This window comes from Cucurbita moschata, unplaced genomic scaffold, assembly GCF_002738365.1.
Source record: "Cucurbita moschata cultivar Rifu unplaced genomic scaffold, Cmos_1.0 Cmo_Scf00003, whole genome shotgun sequence".
NCBI lineage: Eukaryota > Viridiplantae > Streptophyta > Magnoliopsida > Cucurbitales > Cucurbitaceae > Cucurbita > Cucurbita moschata.
In genome coordinates, this window is record NW_019268519.1 from 6435341 (window position 1) to 6455954 (window position 20614).

At 36.4% G+C, this 20614-nt stretch overlaps 4 protein-coding genes across 8 annotated transcripts; 2 read left to right on the forward strand and 2 right to left on the reverse strand.

Moving 5' to 3' along the window:
• Positions 1-3611: 3611 nt before the first annotated feature.
• Positions 3612-9135, forward strand: LOC111438603. 4 transcript variants are annotated; one of them, XM_023076473.1, is made up of 3 exons: positions 3612-3786; positions 5478-5594; positions 5721-9135. In XM_023076473.1, exon 3 carries the CDS (start codon positions 5820-5822, stop codon positions 8370-8372), a length of 2553 nt encoding a protein of 850 aa, XP_022932241.1. In that variant the 5' UTR covers positions 3612-3786; positions 5478-5594; positions 5721-5819; the 3' UTR covers positions 8373-9135. The 4 variants fall into 4 exon arrangements, with proteins under 4 accessions (XP_022932241.1, XP_022932244.1, XP_022932250.1 ...); XM_023076476.1 differs by having other exon boundaries at positions 3612-3836; positions 5721-9127; XM_023076482.1 differs by having other exon boundaries at positions 5818-9127.
• Positions 9136-9153: 18 nt separating this feature from the next.
• Positions 9154-10655, forward strand: LOC111438622. Its single transcript, XM_023076501.1, has 4 exons — positions 9154-9283; positions 9417-9508; positions 9635-9823; positions 10382-10655. Exons 1-4 carry the CDS (start codon positions 9219-9221, stop codon positions 10459-10461), a joined length of 426 nt encoding a protein of 141 aa, XP_022932269.1. The 5' UTR covers positions 9154-9218; the 3' UTR covers positions 10462-10655.
• Positions 10656-14806: 4151 nt separating this feature from the next.
• On the reverse strand, positions 14807-17351 carry LOC111433221. Of its 2 annotated transcripts, none has more exons than XM_023070194.1 (8): positions 17328-17351; positions 16884-17084; positions 16480-16698; positions 16314-16400; positions 16080-16226; positions 15972-15998; positions 15602-15697; positions 14807-15031 (listed from the first exon to the last, which is right to left on the reverse strand). In XM_023070194.1, exons 1-8 carry the CDS (start codon positions 17334-17336, stop codon positions 14831-14833), a joined length of 987 nt encoding a protein of 328 aa, XP_022925962.1. In that variant the 5' UTR covers positions 17337-17351; the 3' UTR covers positions 14807-14830. The 2 variants fall into 2 exon arrangements, with proteins under 2 accessions (XP_022925962.1, XP_022925972.1); XM_023070204.1 differs by having other exon boundaries at positions 14928-15012.
• A 1910-nt stretch (positions 17352-19261) lies between these two features.
• Positions 19262-20368, reverse strand: LOC111441201 (probable histone H2AXb). Its single transcript, XM_023078169.1, has 2 exons — positions 20084-20368; positions 19262-19737 (listed from the first exon to the last, which is right to left on the reverse strand). The coding sequence occupies exons 1-2, from the start codon at positions 20270-20272 to the stop codon at positions 19516-19518; spliced, it is 411 nt and encodes a 136-aa protein (XP_022933937.1). The 5' UTR covers positions 20273-20368; the 3' UTR covers positions 19262-19515.
• Positions 20369-20614: the final 246 nt, after the last annotated feature.

Here is a 20614-nt window from a genome sequence, read left to right on the forward strand (position 1 = left end):
TTTTTTTTTTTTTTTTTTTAATTTAACTTTTTTATTTATTTATTATTATTATTATTATTATTATTTATTTATTTATTATTTTCGGGTTATTACAAGTAGCTTGGTATTCTCGTAAGCCGCCTATAGCCACCTTATCAACCACAACAGTAGCTTGGTCTTCTCGTAAGTCGCCTATAACCACCTTATCAACCACAGAAGCTGAGTTTGTTGCTGACAAAACCTTATCAACTACAGGCTGTGTGATAATACTTCAACTATTAAGCTATCCAAAAATCCAATTCTACATGGACGTTCCAAACACATAAAAGTAAGATTTCACTTTAGAGATCTTACAAATGAAGGAACTGTCAATTTATTATTTTGTGGTACCCAAAATCATCTGGTTGATTTGTTGACAAATCCTCTAAAATTAGAAGCATTTTGGAAGCTGCGTGAAGAACTTGGTGTGCAAAGTTTTTCTGACTTGAACTAATTCTTGATAAAGAAGAAGTTAAAAGGAGGGATTGTTATAAGAATTTGATAGAAAAATTTGATTAGCTCCCAATAGTTAGAGTATTTTTTTTAGGTATTTAGTTTAAATATTTTCTAAGATTTGTTATGAGATCTATGGTTAGTATCTATTTTTAGTTATTTGTAAAGCTATAAAAGTCGAGTTCATTATTCAAATATCGTCACTTCATTATAGCAGCTTCACTTCATTATAGTAGCCCCGCTAGAATTATCTTCATATTCATATTTCATCAGGTATTTATTGCTTAACTTTAAATTTTTAATTATTGTGATGTCCCACGCTAGAATTATCTTCATATTCATATTTCATCAGGTATTTATTGCTTAACTTTAAATTTTTAATTATTGTGATGTCCCACATTGGACATCATTCGTTGGAGAGGAGAACAAAACACGTTGGAGAGGAGAACAAAACATGGTAGAAACCTTTCCCTTGCAGACGCGTTTTAAAGCTTTGAGGGGAAGCCCGAAAGGGAAAGCCCAAAGAGAACAATATCAGCTAGCTGTAGATTTGAGTCGTTACAAATGACATCAGAGCCAGACACCGAACAATGTGCTAGCTTTCTCGCTATTCTCCGAAGGGGGTAGATACAAGACGATGTGCCAGTAAGGACATTGGGCCTCAAAGGGAGTGGATTTAGAGAGGTTCCACATCGATTGGGAAAAGAAACGAGTGCCAGCAAGGACCCTAGGCCCCGGAGGGAGTGGATTATGATGTCCCACATTAGTTGGTTGGGAAGGAGAACAAAACACCCGAGGAATCTGGGTCATTACATTTAGTTTGTTTAAATATGAATAAAATCGAAATTGTGTTGTACACAGTCTCATGTCGTGGAGTCATTCGTATCAACAAACAAAATACGAGCATCTTTAGCAAATGATGTCCACATAAAAGATTTTTTTTTGGCACTTGTGGTTTTAGGAAGGCTTGTTCAAATTGAAAAGGTCCCTAGGTAGGATTATAGGGGTACTTTCCTTTTGATTAGGGGTCCCTTTGAGCAAGTCTACAACTAATCTTTCCTACAAAGAGTGGATAAAATGTTCAATAAAAAAATAAAAAAAAATTAAATTAAATCTTCAAAATACCTAAGAAACCCTAGCTCATTCCACACGTGCACACGCACACACGTGCATATTTCTTCCTTCCCGTCCTAATTGAAAACCATATGAATCGATTGTTACAAACACACATCGAGAAATTTAAAGAAAAAAACTCATTATTTTGCACTAATCTTCTCTACATTTTAAAAAGATGAAAAACTCGATTTTTATTTAGTGTTCGGTTGCAGATAATTTTTATAAATCAAAGTTTTGCGTTAATTTTCATTGAAATCAGGAGGAACCTTTTGTATTTGATTAACCAAAACCGAGGGAAACTCCGAATACACAAACTTTTGGTAGCTTATCTTCTCAAGAGAGTGAGAACTATCCTTTTGTATTTGATTAACCAAAACCGAGGGAAACTCCGAATACACAAACTTTTGGTAGCTTATCTTCTCAAGAGAGTGAGAACTATCCTTTTGTATTTGATTAACCAAAACCGAGGGAAACTCCGAATACACAAACTTTTGGTAGCTTATCTTCTCAAGAGAGTGAGAACTATCCTTTTGTATTTGATTAACCAAAACCGAGGGAAACTCCGAATACACAAACTTTTGGTAGCTTATCTTCTCAAGAGAGTGAGAACTATCCTTTTGTATTTGATTAACCAAAACCGAGGGAAACTCCGAATACACAAACTTTTGGTAGCTTATCTTCTCAAGAGAGTGAGAACTATCCTTTTGTATTTGATTAACCAAAACCGAGGGAAACTCCGAATACACAAACTTTTGGTAGCTTATCTTCTCAAGAGAGTGAGAACTATCCTTTTGTATTTGATTAACCAAAACCGAGGGAAACTCCGAATACACAAACTTTTGGTAGCTTATCTTCTCAAGAGAGTGAGAACTATCCTTTTGTATTTGATTAACCAAAACCGAGGGAAACTCCGAATACACAAACTTTTGGTAGCTTATCTTCTCAAGAGAGTGAGAACTATCCTTTTGTATTTGATTAACCAAAACCGAGGGAAACTCCGAATACACAAACTTTTGGTAGCTTATCTTCTCAAGAGAGTGAGAACTATCCTTTTGTATTTGATTAACCAAAACCGAGGGAAACTCCGAATACACAAACTTTTGGTAGCTTATCTTCTCAAGAGAGTGAGAACTATCCTTTTGTATTTGATTAACCAAAACCGAGGGAAACTCCGAATACACAAACTTTTGGTAGCTTATCTTCTCAAGAGAGTGAGAACTATCCTTTTGTATTTGATTAACCAAAACCGAGGGAAACTCCGAATACACAAACTTTTGGTAGCTTATCTTCTCAAGAGAGTGAGAACTATCCTTTTGTATTTGATTAACCAAAACCGAGGGAAACTCCGAATACACAAACTTTTGGTAGCTTATCTTCTCAAGAGAGTGAGAACTATCCTTTTGTATTTGATTAACCAAAACCGAGGGAAACTCCGAATACACAAACTTTTGGTAGCTTATCTTCTCAAGAGAGTGAGAACTATTATGAACAAAATGGAAATGGTTCCAGCTAGAAAGAGTTCCTTGAGAGAGGAAGAAAACGAATACATTTCTAAGTAACAGGATGTTTTGAAAAAAATTTTCCGGGCCGTTTGGTTGTGAAAAAAGAGGATGAGAATGGACATAAAACCCGTGTTCGTTTTACGTTTTTGCATTTAATGACAAGTTGGAAAGTTTGTGTTGGAAATGGACGTGGATTTTAAAGACCGAACAAAACTAGGGTTGAAAGAAGTACTTTTCATAGTAAGATGTTCATTTAACTCATGGAGACCTATCTCGAATGGGATAAAGAATACTACGAGAGTAGAGAAAGATATTTCTCGGTGAACAAAACGGGCTCGAGGACAGGGATTATATTTTTATTATTTATTTATTTATTTATTTTATTTTTTTGCAGGAATAAGAATTGAAATAGGAAGCGGAGACGTGTCGACTTGGCCGGGTGACATCTCTACTTTGATTGGGCTTGGGCCTGCGAAAAGTACGGTATAAAAATGGGATGAAAAGAACCAGAAAACTGGACAGTTCGGAGGGTGGAAGACAGAGGGACACACAAACACAGCCGAATTTCACAGAGAAAAACTGGGAAGTCGGGCAATTTAACTTCCTTCTTCCCCCCAAAATTTTTCATTCTTCCCGCGCCATTTTTCTTCATTTCTCTTTCATTTCCGACGCTGCTCAATCGGCTTTTCAGCTCTCGGTAACTCCCTCCCTCCCTCATTCGCTACTTCTCTCTCTTCTTGCCTCCATGTTCCATTCTAGGGTTTTCTTTTTCATTTCCTCATTTTAATCCATTTTACTCTCTTGTTTCTATCATGTTTATTGATTTCGAGCCTCTGTTTTTGCTTTTGATTTATGTTTCTGCTCCTTCAGCTGATTGTTGCTTCTGATTGGTGTTTGTTTCCTGGTTTGTGAGGTCTTCCGTGTTTTTTGTTGCGGATTTCTGTAATTTGTGCTGCTATTGACTTGTTTTCATCGAAGTTGAACTTCGATTGGATGGTGTTTTTCTTACTGCTGAATTGTTATGTTGTTTTTGTGAATGTGGGAGTTGAAAGTTGATCTACTTTGTTCAGATTTTTCTTTAAGGAACTCATTGGTTTCTAGGCTAGATGCCGGGGAAATGAAATGCAAATCTACGACAAAATTATAGCTCCTTGAAGAGATAATTAGACGTTTTGAAGTACATTAGTAGTAATGCTTTCCTCGAGCGGATGGAAGGTTGATTTTCAATTTGTGCGGGTAAAAATGGTTTGAAGTCTAACAGTTGGTGGGTCTATGAGGAAGAGCCTTACTAGTTTCTAAGTTAAGGTGAAGTGGTAAGAGTTTAAACAACAAATTTTTTTCTAGAGTTTACGTTGTTTTATATGCCCTAAAAAGAACGGATCTTAGCGCACCTTGCAGCTAGGTGCAAGTTCCACATTCTTAGACAGTGGAAACTAGGGTTTAAATTAAAATCAAATTTAATAATGATATAACCAAATTAGGTGATGATAGTTTCAAATTATAGGAATTTAAAATAATTTTGTGGGGTTGTTGTTGAAAGTATATTTTTCAAATCACTACGCACATTGAAGTGCGAGAGCCCTTTGGAACTTGAGTACTAACCGCAAAAATGTTCAAACGAAACATTTTATTTTTATTTTTTTTATATAGTAGCTGCTTGGGAAATGAGGTTTTACAGAACACATTTTATTAATTTCTTAGGGGAAAAAAACGTAGGCCTGATGTGGCATATACCTTAATGAGGGTACCTGTCTTTATCTGAATTGTGGAAGCCAGATGACCTTAAATGGGCCTTTCCTCTATTTTCTCTTTTCATGCTTCGTCTCACATGAGTACTCACATATTTTTTGAGCTCATTGTCCTCAGAGGGCTATTTCGCATTCTTCTTTGAAAACATTGATAGTATTTTATGAATTCATTGTTTTCTTCATATTTATAGCTAGGACATCCTCACTGAACTCCTTAAATTTAAATTTGATAATATTGTGTGTACCAGTTAGGTAAAAAAAAAAAAAGAAAGAAAATTCCATTTGCATTGAATGAGGAACTTTGTTCGTTGGAACTTGGGGGTTGATTGAATATTTGGATTCTTTTCACCAGTTACAATAGTTCTTTAAGTAAAAAAGTAATTTTCTAATGGAAATGCATTGTTCATGAGGAATGATGTTTAGGTTTAGAAACTTTTGCTTGTGATCTGTCTGAGGAGCAATTGACTATGAGAATAACCTACAATCATAATGAATAAACAAAGAAAAAATACGAAAAAGATAATGCTTGTGATTGTTTCGGAGTTCCAAATTTTAGTTTTGTGTGTATTTCTCCTTTTTGCTCATATATTTTCCATACACTTGCTGGTTCTGATTTTTCATATTTGAACTGTACCTGCAGATATTAATTTCAAGTATTAGGATCCCCTGCACTCATAGATGTTGTAGCTCCAATCCCTTTGATTGAGATGCCATAGTTTGTTTCAAGTTTATTACAGTATATCCAACTGTGATGATGGTAAAATTCTCTCTGTTCTAAACTTAATATCATGTCTGCACTTCAAATCATGAATATTAATATACGTCTTTGTTTTTAAAACGTCTTGGGAAATGTTTTTAAGTTTACTGGCTTACCTTAATGCAGATTGAAACTATTGACTTTTGGTGCTGACTGACAGTCAGCAAAGTGAATTGAGAAATCTGTGTTTGAAAATTAAATGGTTAATACTTAAACGTGGTAGCAATGGAGTGCAACAAGGAAGAGGCCATTAAGGCTATGCAAATTGCTGAGAAGAAGCTGGAAATCAGTGATTTTTTGGGGGCGAGGAAGATGGCTCAGACAGCACATAGACTCTTTCCTACACTTGAAAATATTACACAACTGCTAACGGTATGTGAGATTCACTGTTCAGCTCAGAATAGAATATGTGGAACTGAAAATGACTGGTATGGGATTCTTCAAATAGAACAATCAGCAGATGAAACTACTATAAAAAAGCAGTACCGGAAGTTTGCATTGTTGCTCCACCCAGATAAGAACAAGTTTACTGGTGCAGAAGCTGCTTTTAAACTTGTTGGTGAAGCTAACAGGCTTCTCTCTGATCAGTCAAAACGCAAGTTATACGACATGAAGTGTGGAGCTGGAAGAAGAAATATTGCACCTAAGTCATCTCATGATCAGTCAAATGGATATGCAGCAATGAACAAGCAAGAGAGTGGAACTGCAAATGGTTACTCAAGTGTTCCTTTCTCGCATTTTCCTGGAAGAAATTCATACAAACCACCACCACCACAGCAGGCTTTTTGGACGTGCTGCCCATTTTGTATTGTGAGGTATCAGTACCTCAAATGTTATCTTAATAAGATGTTGCGTTGCCAGAATTGTGGCAGAGGTTTTATCTCTCATGACTTAAATAACCAAAATATGCCTCCACCCTCCCACCAAGGTCATGTCCCTCAGAAGAAAGTAGCTCCTGAGTCAGGACCCTCAAAATCAGCTACACAGATCAAACATGGTTCTGATAATAAATCTCAGGATAGGTCTGCTGGGGTTGAACGAGCATCAAGGGAAAATTACACTGCTGGCAGTGATTTGAATGCTAAAGGTGGAAAAAAACAGAAGGCACATGGGGATGCCAAAGATGGACAGGGTGGTAGTGTTAAGCCCAAATCAGCTCCAAAGAGTGGAAATAGGAAGCGACAACGAAAATCAGCTACAACACCTGTCAACAATTCTGAAGATGACCAAGATGTTGATGATGACGATTTATATGAAAAGGATTCTAGTCAAGGTAGAGGCAATTGTCAAAGGAGATCTTCAAGGAACAAGAACCATGTTTCGTACCAGAAATATTTAAGTGATGATGATGATAATAATTTACAGATTCCAAAGAAATCAAGGGGCAGTGAATCTGCGGACATTAAAGAGAAAACGAAAGATGCAACTGCAGATGTTGCAGCATCTAAAGTTGACAAATCTTCAGTTGGTAATGGTACTGTTGATGGTCACAAAAAGGGCATCAAACATGAAGTACCTTCTCAACATCCGGAAGTCTTGCCCAAAATGAAACCCAAATGTGAGGAACTGAAGGTAATGGAAGAAGGAAAAAACATGTCAGATCAAAATGATAAAAAATCCAAAGTTGAGGATATTGATACAGAGAACAAAGATGTAAAAGTACATGTTTTGGTATGTGCTGATCCTGAGTTTAGCAATTTTGATAACGATAAAACAGAAGATTGTTTTGCAGTCAATCAGGTATGGGCTATATACGATACCATTGATGGCATGCCAAGATTTTATGCTCGTATTAGAAAAGTGTTCTCCCCTGTATTCAAGCTCCAGATTACTTGGTTCGAACCAAATCCTGATAGCAAATATGAAATTGATTGGAGCGATGCAGAATTGCCTATTGCATGTGGCAAGTATACTTTAGGAGACACCGAGGAAACTGCTGATCTTCCCATGTTCTCTCATATGGTACATTGTCCCAAACAGTCTGTGAGGAATACGTACTTGTTGTATCCCAGAAAAGGAGAAACTTGGGCTCTTTTCAAGGACTGGGATATTAGATGGAGCTCTGAACCTGAAAAACATGTAGCTTTTGAATATGAATTTGTTGAAATCTTGTCAGATTATGTCAAGGATGTTGGCATCTCGGTTGCTTACATGGACAAGATCAAAGGGTTTGTCTGCTTGTTTCAGACTACTGAGAAGCATAGACTGAACTCCTTCAAGATTGCACCTAACGAGTTGTACAGGTTTTCTCATCAAGTTCCTTCAGTTAGAATGACTGGAAGGGAAAGAGAAGGCATTCCGAAAGGATCATTTGAATTAGATCCTGCTGCTCTTCCCCCGAATATTAACGACCATGTCGATCTTACTAACATCAAGAAGGAGACTGACAATGCTGCTGCTCCAGGAATAATTGATTCATCTCATGACTGTGAATCTCCCGAAGCGGAAGTGGAAGAGATTGGTATTGAAAATAATGAGGCTGCAAACGTACAGAAGAAATGCAACTCAGAGAAGAGTAATCTGAAAAGTGAGGCCCCAACTATCACACGAAAATCACCAAGGAAGTTAAACACGACTGAAAATGATGCTCAGGTAGACATAGATAGGCACATGCCTGAAGTTAATGGAAGTAAAGTTGCTAGTCAAAATGACCAATCAGCACACAACAAAAGCAGTGTGTTTCAAATAAATGGAGGAACACACAGTCCAAAGAAACATGTCAAGATAGGCATCGAGCGAGAAACGGTGATACTTAGAAGATCACCTAGATTTGGGTAAGAAAAATGCAGGTTAATGTGTTAGAGAGGGAGAGAACAGCCAATCTGGATTCTTCCGATGTTTAAGGCAAATTTTGCTTTAAAGAACGGGAAGTATTCATCTCTCTATAAAATGAGAGCAGCCCAGTTGATTTCGTTTCTTTCTTTCTTTTTTATATTTTCTCGTTCTAGAGAACTCTCGAACACTGTTCCATGCTTCTTTTCAAGAAGGCATATATCGACAAGTTCGAGTTTCAAAGTTTCTAGCTGAAGAAAACTTGGATTTTGCTCAGACTGTCTGACAGTGGAGGGTAGAAGAGAGAGCTGGGTAGGCATGTCCTATCATAGATGAATGATATCAATCCAATGGGAAGAGCAAGGAGTTGAGTGAGGCTGTTGGGAGGTTAATATCTTGGTTCTAATTTGAAGATTGGTCTGCAAAAGCAGGAATTGTAAATTCGATGATCCAACATTTTAGTGTAGGAGTAGTAGAGTCAATAGACAGAGAGGAGGAGCTTCATCTTCCATGTTACTGGAGTTTGAATGAAAGTTACTCGTGTATGGAGAATTTGTTGGTGGATTTTGGATGAAAATGTTCATGTAGGGAGAGAGGGGGATGCCTTCTGATATGTTATCACTAAGTTCATCTTGGGGGTCTGATTTTCCCATATTTATCCATTTCTCTTCTACTATCTTAGTAGTGATGTTTGTAAAGATGCTTGTAGGTTGGACTTTCTTCAGCAAAACTTTCTAAGGATCAACAACAGATTATAATCCTTTTGTGATCTTGGGTCCTTTGTACTTTGCCTAATGCTTTGTGAGAGCACTTTTAGGAGTTGTTTTGAGAAATAGTCCATACTCGGACTTGATGAGAGGGATAGCCTTCTCGAGAACGCTACTGATATTGGCATTCGGTCGTATTGTCATATTTTTGTAAGTCGTATTGTCGTATTTTTGTACTTACAATTCTAATTCAAATTTTTGTGAGCCTCTAATTTTCAATCGTGAATTATAAAAAAAATCATGGGTGTGACTTGACCTATCTTGACTTTCATGGTCTTTCCAGCATTTATCGTCATCCATGCAAGGTAGCACGTGACTTTACCTATCATGACTTCCATTGTCTAGGAGCTTTACCTTTACCTAAAATATATAAAGGTAGTATGTGGCTTTAGTATCTTAGAAAATGTTTAGCAAGTCACTCCACTGTCGTAATGCAATCACACACCTAACATAATTGGGACGATCTTTTAAAAATGTAACATAACTTTATGCTTTTTCTAGTTCCGTGCAGGCTTGGATGTGCAGTATTTTTCCACACACGACCCACGTATGCGCATATGGATCCACCAGGTGGGCTTGTATACGTACTCCCTGAGCCTGACTTGGTCGGGCACAACGCATTAAAACGTCACTGGACGCTGCAGAAAATGAAAGGTCTGCATGATATCATGGTGAACATAATTATCAAAGGTACACGTCCTTACTTGCATAACATAATGAGGAAGTATTTCGATTCACATGACATACATGCATGCATGAGATCTACATGATTTTCATTTATAGAATAACATTACACCATTCCCTTTTTCCTTTCGTTCATGGTTGTACATATATGCATCATATATACATGACAGTCATCATATGATCCATCACATAATTTTACGTGACAATATATAACATGATATATATAATAATTCGTTTCATTTACGACATGGCGTAATGGATATCACATGCATACATATCATAACATCATATGTCATTACATAGAACACATACACATAGCACAAACAATATGGTGCACCATGTAGGGCCATGGGGTATGCACCATCATACAACATTAAGCTACCTAACTTCAATAGTAAGGTCTCTTACATGGTCGAATGAGTAAGGTGACTTACATGGTTGGCCTTAGCCGAAATTCCTAATTATTTCATTGTTGCAACCTTTTTTACCAATATCAATTCATATAGGGTTACTTAGTTCTTTAAATCTCAATTAAATACTCAAGTCATGTACTACTTTTTTCAGGTAAAGGTAAACATCCTTATATAGATAATGACATCGTTGTAGAGACTGGAAGTAAAGTGAGAATAGTTTCATTTTCATGAAGTTGTAGTCCTTAGATCAGATTAGGGTGTATGCATTTCTTTTAATTTCAATTTCATTATTTTATTGAACTTTAATTTTTACTCTAAATGAATTTTACCATCGTTCAAGTCTATGACAATATTTTAAACTGTATTTAAGAATTTTTTGTATATATTAGACACATCATGTATGTAGTGACAACTTTATTTTAATATTAAAAATAGGGTCATTACATTAAGGTTGAGATAGACAAGTGTTATGATCCGACCAATGACGACAACGCATCAATCCAACACACCAAGGAAAGTGTACATTTAAGCTAAGTTGAGGCATAAGCAAGATTAGAGGGGACAATGGTGACATAGTGTTGAAGACAAGCTCAAAGAAGACCAAGTACGCCCCGAGCATACTACAAAAGTCGAGATTTTGACATGAGTTTCAACATGCGAATCTAGAGTTAAGTCTGTTTATATGAAAGATGAAAACTCACCAATTTTGGTATCAATCGGATATCTGACGGACGCACCTCGGGATTGTATGATTGCTCGCTAGAATCACGTCAAGTCCAAGAAGATCAAATATGCCTCAAAATGTATCTTAGGGGAAACATCTTATCAGCTCTCCACCATCCATGGGCCCTATGATCTAAGTGAGCTACCATGTGGCACATAAGTACCATGTGGCACATAAGTGTATCACACTTTGGGCGAGTGATACAAGATGAATGTCCTGGGCGTCTTCCTTTGAAAATAAATTTTTTAGGACAGTGTTCGACGACACGGGTGTGTTGACATTGCACACCAGCTCATGAATCAAAGGTTGGTATATGAGATCGCTCTCCAATACAAAATTCATAGGCATGAACATGGGAGGGTTCATGCTTCGATAGTACCTAAATGGATAGATGCTCAAGATGTCTCAATGACAGAGACGACTCATGGTTGATTTTCGACAAGTGTGCCTAAGTGACTAGTATGGGCCAATGACATCTCGAGACTTGGAATGAAATCATGATGCATGAGTCATGTTGTGGGGAATCAAGATGACAAGATGAGATGCAACATTGTACATGGAAGACCTTGATCTAGGAGTAGAGACAAGTCTAGTTAAAAGTCGCAAGCAAGAGAACATGCACACATGGGTAGCATGTGTAGCCGAACACCTTAGCTTCTGCATGAGTTGTGTTCAGTCAGCGAATGAGAACCTATAATAATAAGTAAATAATAATTAAAAAAAAATTAAATTATCGACTCTCTCTCTCTCCACCTTCAAATATTTCCTCACAGCTCTTACAACTGCAAAATGATCTGGAAAAAAAAATTAGAAAAAAAAAAGGCAGATTTTGAGAAGGGAAACATCGAGAAAGAAACACAAGAAAGATGACAGATTTTGAGAGAGAAGAATTGGAGATGGCCTCCACTCCAAGCAGATTTAATAGGAATGGAAAGAGATGGGAGAGAAGAATTAGAGATGGCCTTCACTTGAAGCAGATTTAATAGGAATGGAAAGGGATGAAAAAGTAATTAGTAAGTTAGATCTCCTTTTCTTTTATCTTTTGCAAGAGATAACAAAGTTAGATGGCCTTGACTTCAATCAGATATCTTTTGCAAGAGATAACAAAGTTAGATGGTCTTGACTTCAAGCAGATTTAATAGGAATGGAAGTAAGTTAGATCTCCTTTTCTTTTATCTTTTGCCAGAGATAACAAAGTTAGATGGCCTTCACTTCAAGCAGATTTAATAGGAATGGAAAGAGATGAAAAAGTAATTGGTAAGTTAGATCTCCTTCTCTTTTATCTTTTGCAAGAGATAAAAAAAAGTTATGTTAGATCTCTTTTTCAATTATTTAGATTTTTGGATCGGATCGAAAATCAAAATTGATTGAAAATGGCTCGTCAATTGCATCTAAATTGAATATCATTTTTAGGGAAGAGAAGAAAATCATAATTGATGGATGCATAGTCATTTTTACGGAGGAAAATTAAAATAGAGACTTCTCGAATTGGATAGTCAAGAGAGAGAATAAAACAGAATAGATTGAAAATATTTCCGTTCATAGTAGTTTTCAAGAAAGAGAAAAAAACATAATAGATTGAAACCGAAAGAAAAGAAGACAGAATAGACTGAAATGGTTTCAGAGTAGTTTTTAGGAAAGAAGAAGAAAAAAAAAAGATTGAAAATGTCTTCTATTAATTGATAGTCATAGGAGGAGGAGAAAACGGAATTGATTGAATATTGTTTTATAATTGCATAGTCATTCATATGAAAGAAAAAGAAGATAGAGAGGAGAAACAAAGAGAGAAGAGAAACAAAGAGAGAAGAGAAACAAAGTGGTACTGAGAGAAGGAAAATGGAAGATGTGAGAAATTATTATTATTTGTACTCAGAGAATATAATATTATAACAAATCATTGTTGAATTGAATGATTGAAGCAGCATGAAATAATATCGACATATTTTCAATTTAAGTTTTACTATCCAACTAAAATTTAGAATCAATGAAAATGTGGAATTCGATTTTTACTGAGACCGTTTTTGAGCTGTATTTCACATTATTAGTTGGATTATTAATTAAAATGTGAAATACTAACAAAAGGTGACGAACGGTTCGATATGAAGCGAACTCTAGCAACTTTTGGAGCAGCTCTCGAGGAACGGGAGCTTACGTTAATTAAATTAGGGAATATTTCGGTAAGGCCAACCAGGTAAGTGGCCTTACTACAGGATATGCTAAAAAATTGTATGAGTTACGATGATGTATGAACTATGTCGTACGATGCGGTATATGAGTTATGATGATGTGTGGGTTATGATACCTGATGATGTGCTCAGTATATATATATATTTTGATGAATGTCGTACTTGATATGTTTGATGCACTTTGTGGCAATATGATGAGTATGATGATTGCGTGACGTTTACCTTAATATGGTGGTGTTTTCCATATTGAGCATGCTATATGATGATGAGTGTCATATTGCATCATGTCGTTAGATCGACATAGGACACAACCCTAAGAGCGTGAAAATGATATTAATATAAATATCCACGAGTATGTGTTACCTAGAGTAACAAAGAGATGAGACTAGAGAGTTGTGTCAGAAGAGACATTATGATGGATTTAGAGGGACCTCATGCATATTGTATGCTCATAAGCATAGGGCTACTTCCCCTAAAGATGATGAGTGCGGACGCGCACCGTATGATGAGCGCGAAAGCACACAGATGAGGGTGTTCATGAGGTGCATGACACTATGGGGTTCCGCTGACCTCCGAACGTCGCTATAGATTAGCTTGACCAGAGGGTCCAGGGGGTGTGCGAGTGCCCTGGGGATTCACACTCGCATGTGTGAGTCGTGTGTAGGGAAGTACTACACATCCAATTTGTACGAGACTGGAGGCCACCCCTAAGATGATTAGAGATAAGTCTCTAAATCATGATTACATGTGTTTGCATTTGCATGGCCACTATAGTGAGGCCACTTACTGAGTATTCTTTGAAATACTCAGGCCGTGTGCCACATCATTTTTCAGGTAAAGACAAGGCACACTTGTACGGAGGACAGCGGCATCACGAGCAGAGATTGTGGCACGTGCATAGGGTAGATTTATATTTAAATTTCTAGTCAAGTTAGAATAGGTTATTTTGCATTTCTTTTAAATTATTTTGTATTTATTTTTGTTTTCTCTAAATTTCAGTATTTCATATTTAAACACGTAAGACGTTGTGTTTTTCAGAGAAGAAGTTGTTTTAAATGGTTTTTAAAGTTTTTCAGACATTAGTAGCGACTCTGAATATGTGAAAATTTAAGGTCGTTACAAATGGGGTTTGAGTTCCTCTTAAAACATTTCATAAGCATGCAAGATCATCACTGTGTATAGTTGAAAATGGATAACAATCACACTCATGGGTATCTCTATTTATTCGTTGTAACTTAAAATTTGTAACACTTTAACCTCCTGTCATATAAAATGATTACCAATAACTTGTAACACTTTAACCTCCTGTCATATAAAATGATTACCAATAACTTTGGATAGTTCAGAACAGCAGACAGTATTCAGTATTGTTAATCATTCAAATTTCACAACGGGGATTCCTTGCGCAAGGATGTTCGCTTGTACGTGTATCATAGATAATATACATCACAATCATAGATAATATACATCACAAGTCGTGTGATAAGAAATCCAATTTCCGCTCAAATAGGCTTGTGAAAGAGTCGAATGAAGGAGAAACATAAAATAAATCTACTCTTATTGCAACTCAATAGAATTGAAAATTTTCACCTCAAACAACTCCTCGTTTCCTAACTCTTCGTGATCGGTTTTCTCGTACAGTAGCATCTTAAAAAATCAAGAGAAGTACAAGTAAAACGTGTGATTTCATTTAGATATCATCAAAATCAATACTTTTCTCAATAATGTCAATACAATTCCCTACAGATTTTCCAGAAGACATAGCATCTGCAAGCTTAGCTCTAGCACTTTCATGGCGGCGCAATATCAGAACAGTGTTTAGAACTGCCCATCTTACTTGAGAATCTGCCTTCTTCTGTGTAAACCCTAGCCCTTTCAGCAACAAATCCAACTGCCTCAATTGTAAAACCAAAACCATTCTTCAAGATATAACAACAATTTTAACAAAAATACAACCATTTGATTCGGTTTGGATCGATTTTCAGTACTCAAATGAGATAATCAACCTTTTAAGACCAAAACAAAATAGAAACGTTTGGTCTAGATTTCACTTCTAAAAATATAAAAATTATAAGCTTAGTTCTCGAAAGTTTAAGATTTCGAAATTTTTCTTTAACTTCAAAATTTGGGAGAAGAACAAGAAAAGTGTTGTGAAAAACTATATCCTTTTTCTATTAAAAAGATACAAAAAATTAGAATAATAATGATTAAGAAACACATTTTTGTCAACAAGCAGCAGAAATATTACCAAATTTTGTTAGTTTTTCATTGTACAACGACATAGACTTATTTTGGTGGGGGTTTGATAACGTCTTGTTCAATTTTGGGACAAAAAGAAGGCCTACCAAATCAATTATTAGATCATTGTTTCCTCGAGTAAAACCAAAGTTCTAAAAGCAATGAAAATCATATCCAAACAAAATGTGATAGGATTTAGGTAAAAGACAGTAAGAAATGAAACCTTGTTAATGTCAGCAAGGCCTCCCTCCGCACATCCATATAGAAGATACTCTGTAGCCACACCAGCAAGTGCTATGCATGAGAATCTGTTCAACATCTGATGAACAACCCAAACAATCCCAAATCAATGACTTTACTTACTAAAACACTTCCCATAAACAATTTTTTTAGTTATTCTCGTCCGAATCTTTTGAATATTTCATTTTAGTTCTTAAACTTTACTTGACGTAATTTGGAAAATGTCTTCAGATTTTTGCACAGTGATTTCTAAAAAACTAATGTAAAAGATTAAAATGGTATTATAGGCAAACTTTAGGAGTTCTAATCGAGCATTTTAATGTTGGATGGGGTGTTCAAAGTAGAAAATGTACCGTTCCAGAAACTTTTCCTGCATTGACCTGTGAAATCAAAGGATATTAGCAGAAGTGAAATGATAAGAAGCACAGGTAATTGGGTTGAACTACAATTCTGAAACTTACTTCTTCAAGGAATTCAAAATCAACGAAAGCAGTGCCGGCTTGAAGATTCAGAGATCCTTCCTTTTGCAATGCTTCCAAACTCGACAACGTATAGCCCTTCGGAACAACTCCGAGCAAGTAGGCGATCAAGAAATGCCCAGCTTCATGCTATTTCATAACTATGTTTTCTTAGAAAACCATTCCAAACGAGCTGAAATATAGTAAAATAGCAGGATGATGCATGAAGATTGTTACTTGAATAACTCTGTTGTGGTACTTTTGACTGAAAGTGTGACCAATTGTATCAAGAACTAAGCTTCCAACTCCTCCATTCAAACCCACCTTCACATATTATTCAGTCTCATCATTTTGATGGGCTTGGATTCAAGTATAACTAGAAGATATAAGAAAGTTTAGTTACCGAATCCAAGGTCCAGAGAAATAGGAATCCGACCGAAAGGTAGAACAGGTGTTGCGGAGTAATGTGAAACACATTCCAAGCACAAACACCAACCAAAGCAGCAGCCGCTTGAATATTTCTTTCAATCGCTCCAAGGGTTGCATCCAATGGTGATAAAAGAGATGAAGCTTCAATTCCATTCAGCTTTAGCTCGTCCAATGTGTAAATTCTCTTTGGAATCTGAACAAAAACAACTCTACTTTCATGAAATTGAAGATCAAAGTACAATCTCCCATCAATCTGGTTGAAGCATTTTAACAAACACCTTGAATGCAAAGGAAGATCAACGATAAAACTTCTCAAAATTCCATCTGAAAATTCCTACTAACCACAAGATTCCGATCAAAATCTATGCAAATACTGACCTGACGAGCAGCTCCGAAGCATCGAAGGCCACCAGGCTTGCCCTGCCATTCCTTAAGGAGAGACAAAGCGGCTCGATCGTCACCTTTGGCTAGCTCTCCGTCCAATTGCTCAAGAACTTGGCGGCGCTGGACACCCACCTCCGATGAACAGTTCCGGATTCTGATCGCTCCAAAACATGGTCGGTGACATAAACCTGCATACTGCATTGAAATTTTCTGGTTGGAAGCGATCTCAGGAGGAGAATTTGTGGAAAGAAATTTTAAGAGATTTTGTTTTGTGGATTTTATGAATTTGGCAATCGTTTTCTAACCTCACAGTTATGGATAATTTATGAATAATCCGAAAACTCTCAGAAGCTGAATCGGAAAACGACATCGTATAATCCCCAAACAGTAAACGGGAGGGAGAGTTATGCTCTTCACTTTGGCTGATTACAATTGCACCTGCAACATTTAGCTTCGTCGGAGGATTCCGTCTACCGGCGCCGTCGCTCCGCTGTTTCACCCATTGAAGCAGCTTTCGTGTCGGAAAAATGCTACAGAAGTAATTTGGATCCAATAAATTCATTAATTAATTTTAATCGTACACAATTTTGAACTTTGCGCTTTAATAAATTTCTATTTTTTTTTTTTTTAACAATTGTTTGTTAAACACAAAAATAAATTCCAAAATTGAAAATTAAATATATTAAACGTAATTATAACTACCTGATTATTTTATATTAAAATCGACGTCACCAATACATGTTTAACACATCTACCATGCATGAAAATTTTATTTAAAATATTCATACAACTTAAACGTTCTTAATAAAAATATTAAAACAATGTAGCAAAAAATTATTAAAGTGAAAATTTAAATAAAATAAAAGGTGAATTTCATGACTATGAATAATTATAATCAGGCTGTTATAATTTTTTTTTTTTTTTAACTTAAAAGGAATAAAACTAGCACATGCCTTAAGTATTTTAAGATATACTAACCCCACGGTTGGAGTCAGAAAATGCAATCATGCTTGAGATCTATCATTTTATAAAACATCATAACATGATCTTAATCTATATTTCTAGTCTGAGCAAAATTAGATGTATATAAAACATCGTAACATGACCTTAGTCTATATTTCTGGTCTGAGCAAAATTAGATGTATAGTACTTCTCTACACACGGCTCACATATGCGCACATGAACCTCTAGGCAAGCTCGTATACGTACTCCTAGACTTAGTCTTCAACTAGCATACACTCATGTTACCGTATACCACAAAGGGAAGGGAGCATGCATAGTATCATAACATCATAGTGTGCACATTCATACGAATTATAGCAATGAAGTATCTTGATGCACTTGAATATACAATATGCATGAAGTCCCCATAGTTTAAAATCACGACATGTATTTATGATGCAAATTATATTTTCTTTTATTTCATAGGTAACATAATCATTTTATGTCATCTCATAATATCTAATATGTTATAACCCTTTCATAGCATAGCACAATTTTCAAATGTTAACAAGATATTTCGTAACATATCAAGTTCCATAGTACAACATACTTATAACACAACCATAACATAATAAACAAATATTAAAAATTACAAGGTAGGATAGATGCAAGGGTCAAAAGAGAACACACCATTCATACCTCAACAATTCATCCAATCAAACCAATAGGAAAGCCACTTATCTAAGTAGCTTAAGTGAGAGTCACTAGTTAATCTTTGGAGCTAGTCCAAGCTAACCTATCCTATGTCAATTCACGACACAAAATAAGAACTTATTTAGCAACCTAATCTACGTAATAGTCATAATTAGGTGGCTCTAATTTAGCTTACAACACTTCATCTAGCCATAGTGATTGTACTTAAAATGTATTTCAAAATGGCTCAAACCACTCGGTTTATCAACCATTCATCTAGCCAAAGGGTAAAAATGGTAGAAAAGAGTTTAAAATAGTGCAATAGGTTAAAAATTGATAAACCGAGTGGTTTAAGCCATTGGAGCCACCTAAAGCTAAGTCGAACCAAGCAGCGTTAGAGTTAGGGATGCAGGAGTTGAAGACGGGTACGGGTTCATTATGGGGCAGGCGCAAGAAGTCAGCTGGCAATGGGTGCAAGGACATGTGTTAGGGGCGAGGCGTATCTGGGGCAAGGCTGCACACATGGGTTGGGCGCATCTAACAAATGGGCTGGGTTAAGGATCTGGGCTAATTCGTGGCTACCAAGTTCAATTGTGAACCTGAGGTCTGAGAACCACCCTTTCACGGCTCAGGTTCGTTTATCAGGATGCATAAAGAAGAGGATTCAAGGTCCTAAATGAAATTAAACAAGTTTCTGTCTAAAATCATTTCAGATCAAAACAACTATTAAGCAGAAATAATCAAGAACACAAAATTGAGTGCTTTGAACAAGAAAATACACATTTCATACTTCTAAATCTAGAAGGGAGTATCATCATCATCATTCTTGATAACTACATTACATGGATCCAGACCAACCATATGCATCTAAGCAAAACTAAGCAAGATGACCCAGCAAATGGAACAGATCCAAACCCCATTCATTTCAACATCATACTTCTGTCATTCTGGAAAAAGAACCAAAATCATCCCCAAAATACAACCTAAATCCCTAGAACTCTTGCGATGCAGACCCAATATCACCCTTGTCTTTACCAACCTTTTTAGGCAAAAGGGTTTGGTGAATGTTGGGCAAAACTCCTCCATTTGCAATGGTTACGCACCCCAAAAGCTTGCTCAACTCCTCATCGTTCCTTACGGCAAGCTGAATATGCCTTGGCACAATACGATTCTTCTTGTTATCTCTTGCTGCATTCCCAGCAAGCTCCAATACCTAATTCCAATCGACAAATACAAGATCAAAAACAAAATTCCAAGTTCGATCCATTAAAATCTGTGCTCAGATACATTTTCTTGATTATACTACAACTACAAGTGTTAAATTACCACAAGATGATTCTTGAAGTGCTGTTTTAATCAATCGTTTTAGATTCTAAGCCAAAATGATTGTTCCTAAAATGATTATTACTTGGTTACACTAATTTTAAAGAAGAAAACCAATTTCTGCCTTACTAAAGCACTTGAAAAACTAGTCCAAACGAACACACTCTATATCAAAGACAGCATTATATCAAAACCACTACAAATTAAAAAAGCAAAAGAACAGAGGATCCGGTCACCTCAGCGGCAAGATACTCAAGAACGGCAGACAAATACACCGGGGCTCCAGCACCGACTCGCTCGGCGTACTTCCCGGCCTTTAAAAACCTCGCGATTCTACCGACGGGGAACTGGAGGCCGGCTTTGTGCGATCGTGTGACCGATTTGGTGGCTTTGGGCTTTCCTCTACCTCCCTTGGTGGAACTCATTGTTGAATCGGAAGAAACTGATGAAATTTGACAAAGATGAAAAATCGAAAAACCCTAAACTCTGGCTTCTAAGAGTATCGGCTTCTTCTTGAAGGTGAAAGCAAGAGTGATGATTTTGGTATATATAGGAACGAAGAGAGAGATGTGATTGGTTGAGAGAGCGATCACGCGGATTGCCAGCGTGGTGATGCTTTAGATTCGCGGGAAAACATGGAATTTTGGAGGATTTAATTTTTAATAAGAGGAAAAGTAGTGGCGCGGCGAAGCGGGCTTTTTGAAAATGCGTCACCTCTCATGATTCATTTCACTTTTTTTTTTTTTTTTTTTTTTTTTTTTTTTTTT

Excerpts from the sequence above, each read along its gene's own strand:
- LOC111438603 (XM_023076473.1), top strand. The coding sequence starts at position 5,820 with ATGGAGTGCAACAAGGAAGAGGCCATTAAGGCTATGCAAATTGCTGAG.
- LOC111438622 (XM_023076501.1), top strand. The coding sequence starts at position 9,219 with ATGAGAGGGATAGCCTTCTCGAGAACGCTACTGATATTGGCATTCGGT. Across the intron at positions 9,509-9,634 it reads TTTACCTAAAATATATAAAG|TTCCGTGCAGGCTTGGATGT; the intron begins GTAGTATGTGGC and ends TGCTTTTTCTAG. Across the intron at positions 9,824-10,381 it reads GGTGAACATAATTATCAAAG|GTAAAGGTAAACATCCTTAT; the intron begins GTACACGTCCTT and ends TACTTTTTTCAG.
- LOC111433221 (XM_023070194.1), bottom strand. Across the intron at positions 16,699-16,883 it reads GCTTCGGAGCTGCTCGTCAG|ATTCCAAAGAGAATTTACAC; the intron begins GTCAGTATTTGC and ends GTTTTTGTTCAG. Across the intron at positions 15,698-15,971 it reads CAGGAAAAGTTTCTGGAACG|ATGTTGAACAGATTCTCATG; the intron begins GTACATTTTCTA and ends GTTGTTCATCAG.
- LOC111441201 (XM_023078169.1), bottom strand. The coding sequence starts at position 20,272 with ATGAGTTCCACCAAGGGAGGTAGAGGAAAGCCCAAAGCCACCAAATCG. Across the intron at positions 19,738-20,083 it reads TTGAGTATCTTGCCGCTGAG|GTATTGGAGCTTGCTGGGAA; the intron begins GTGACCGGATCC and ends GATTGGAATTAG.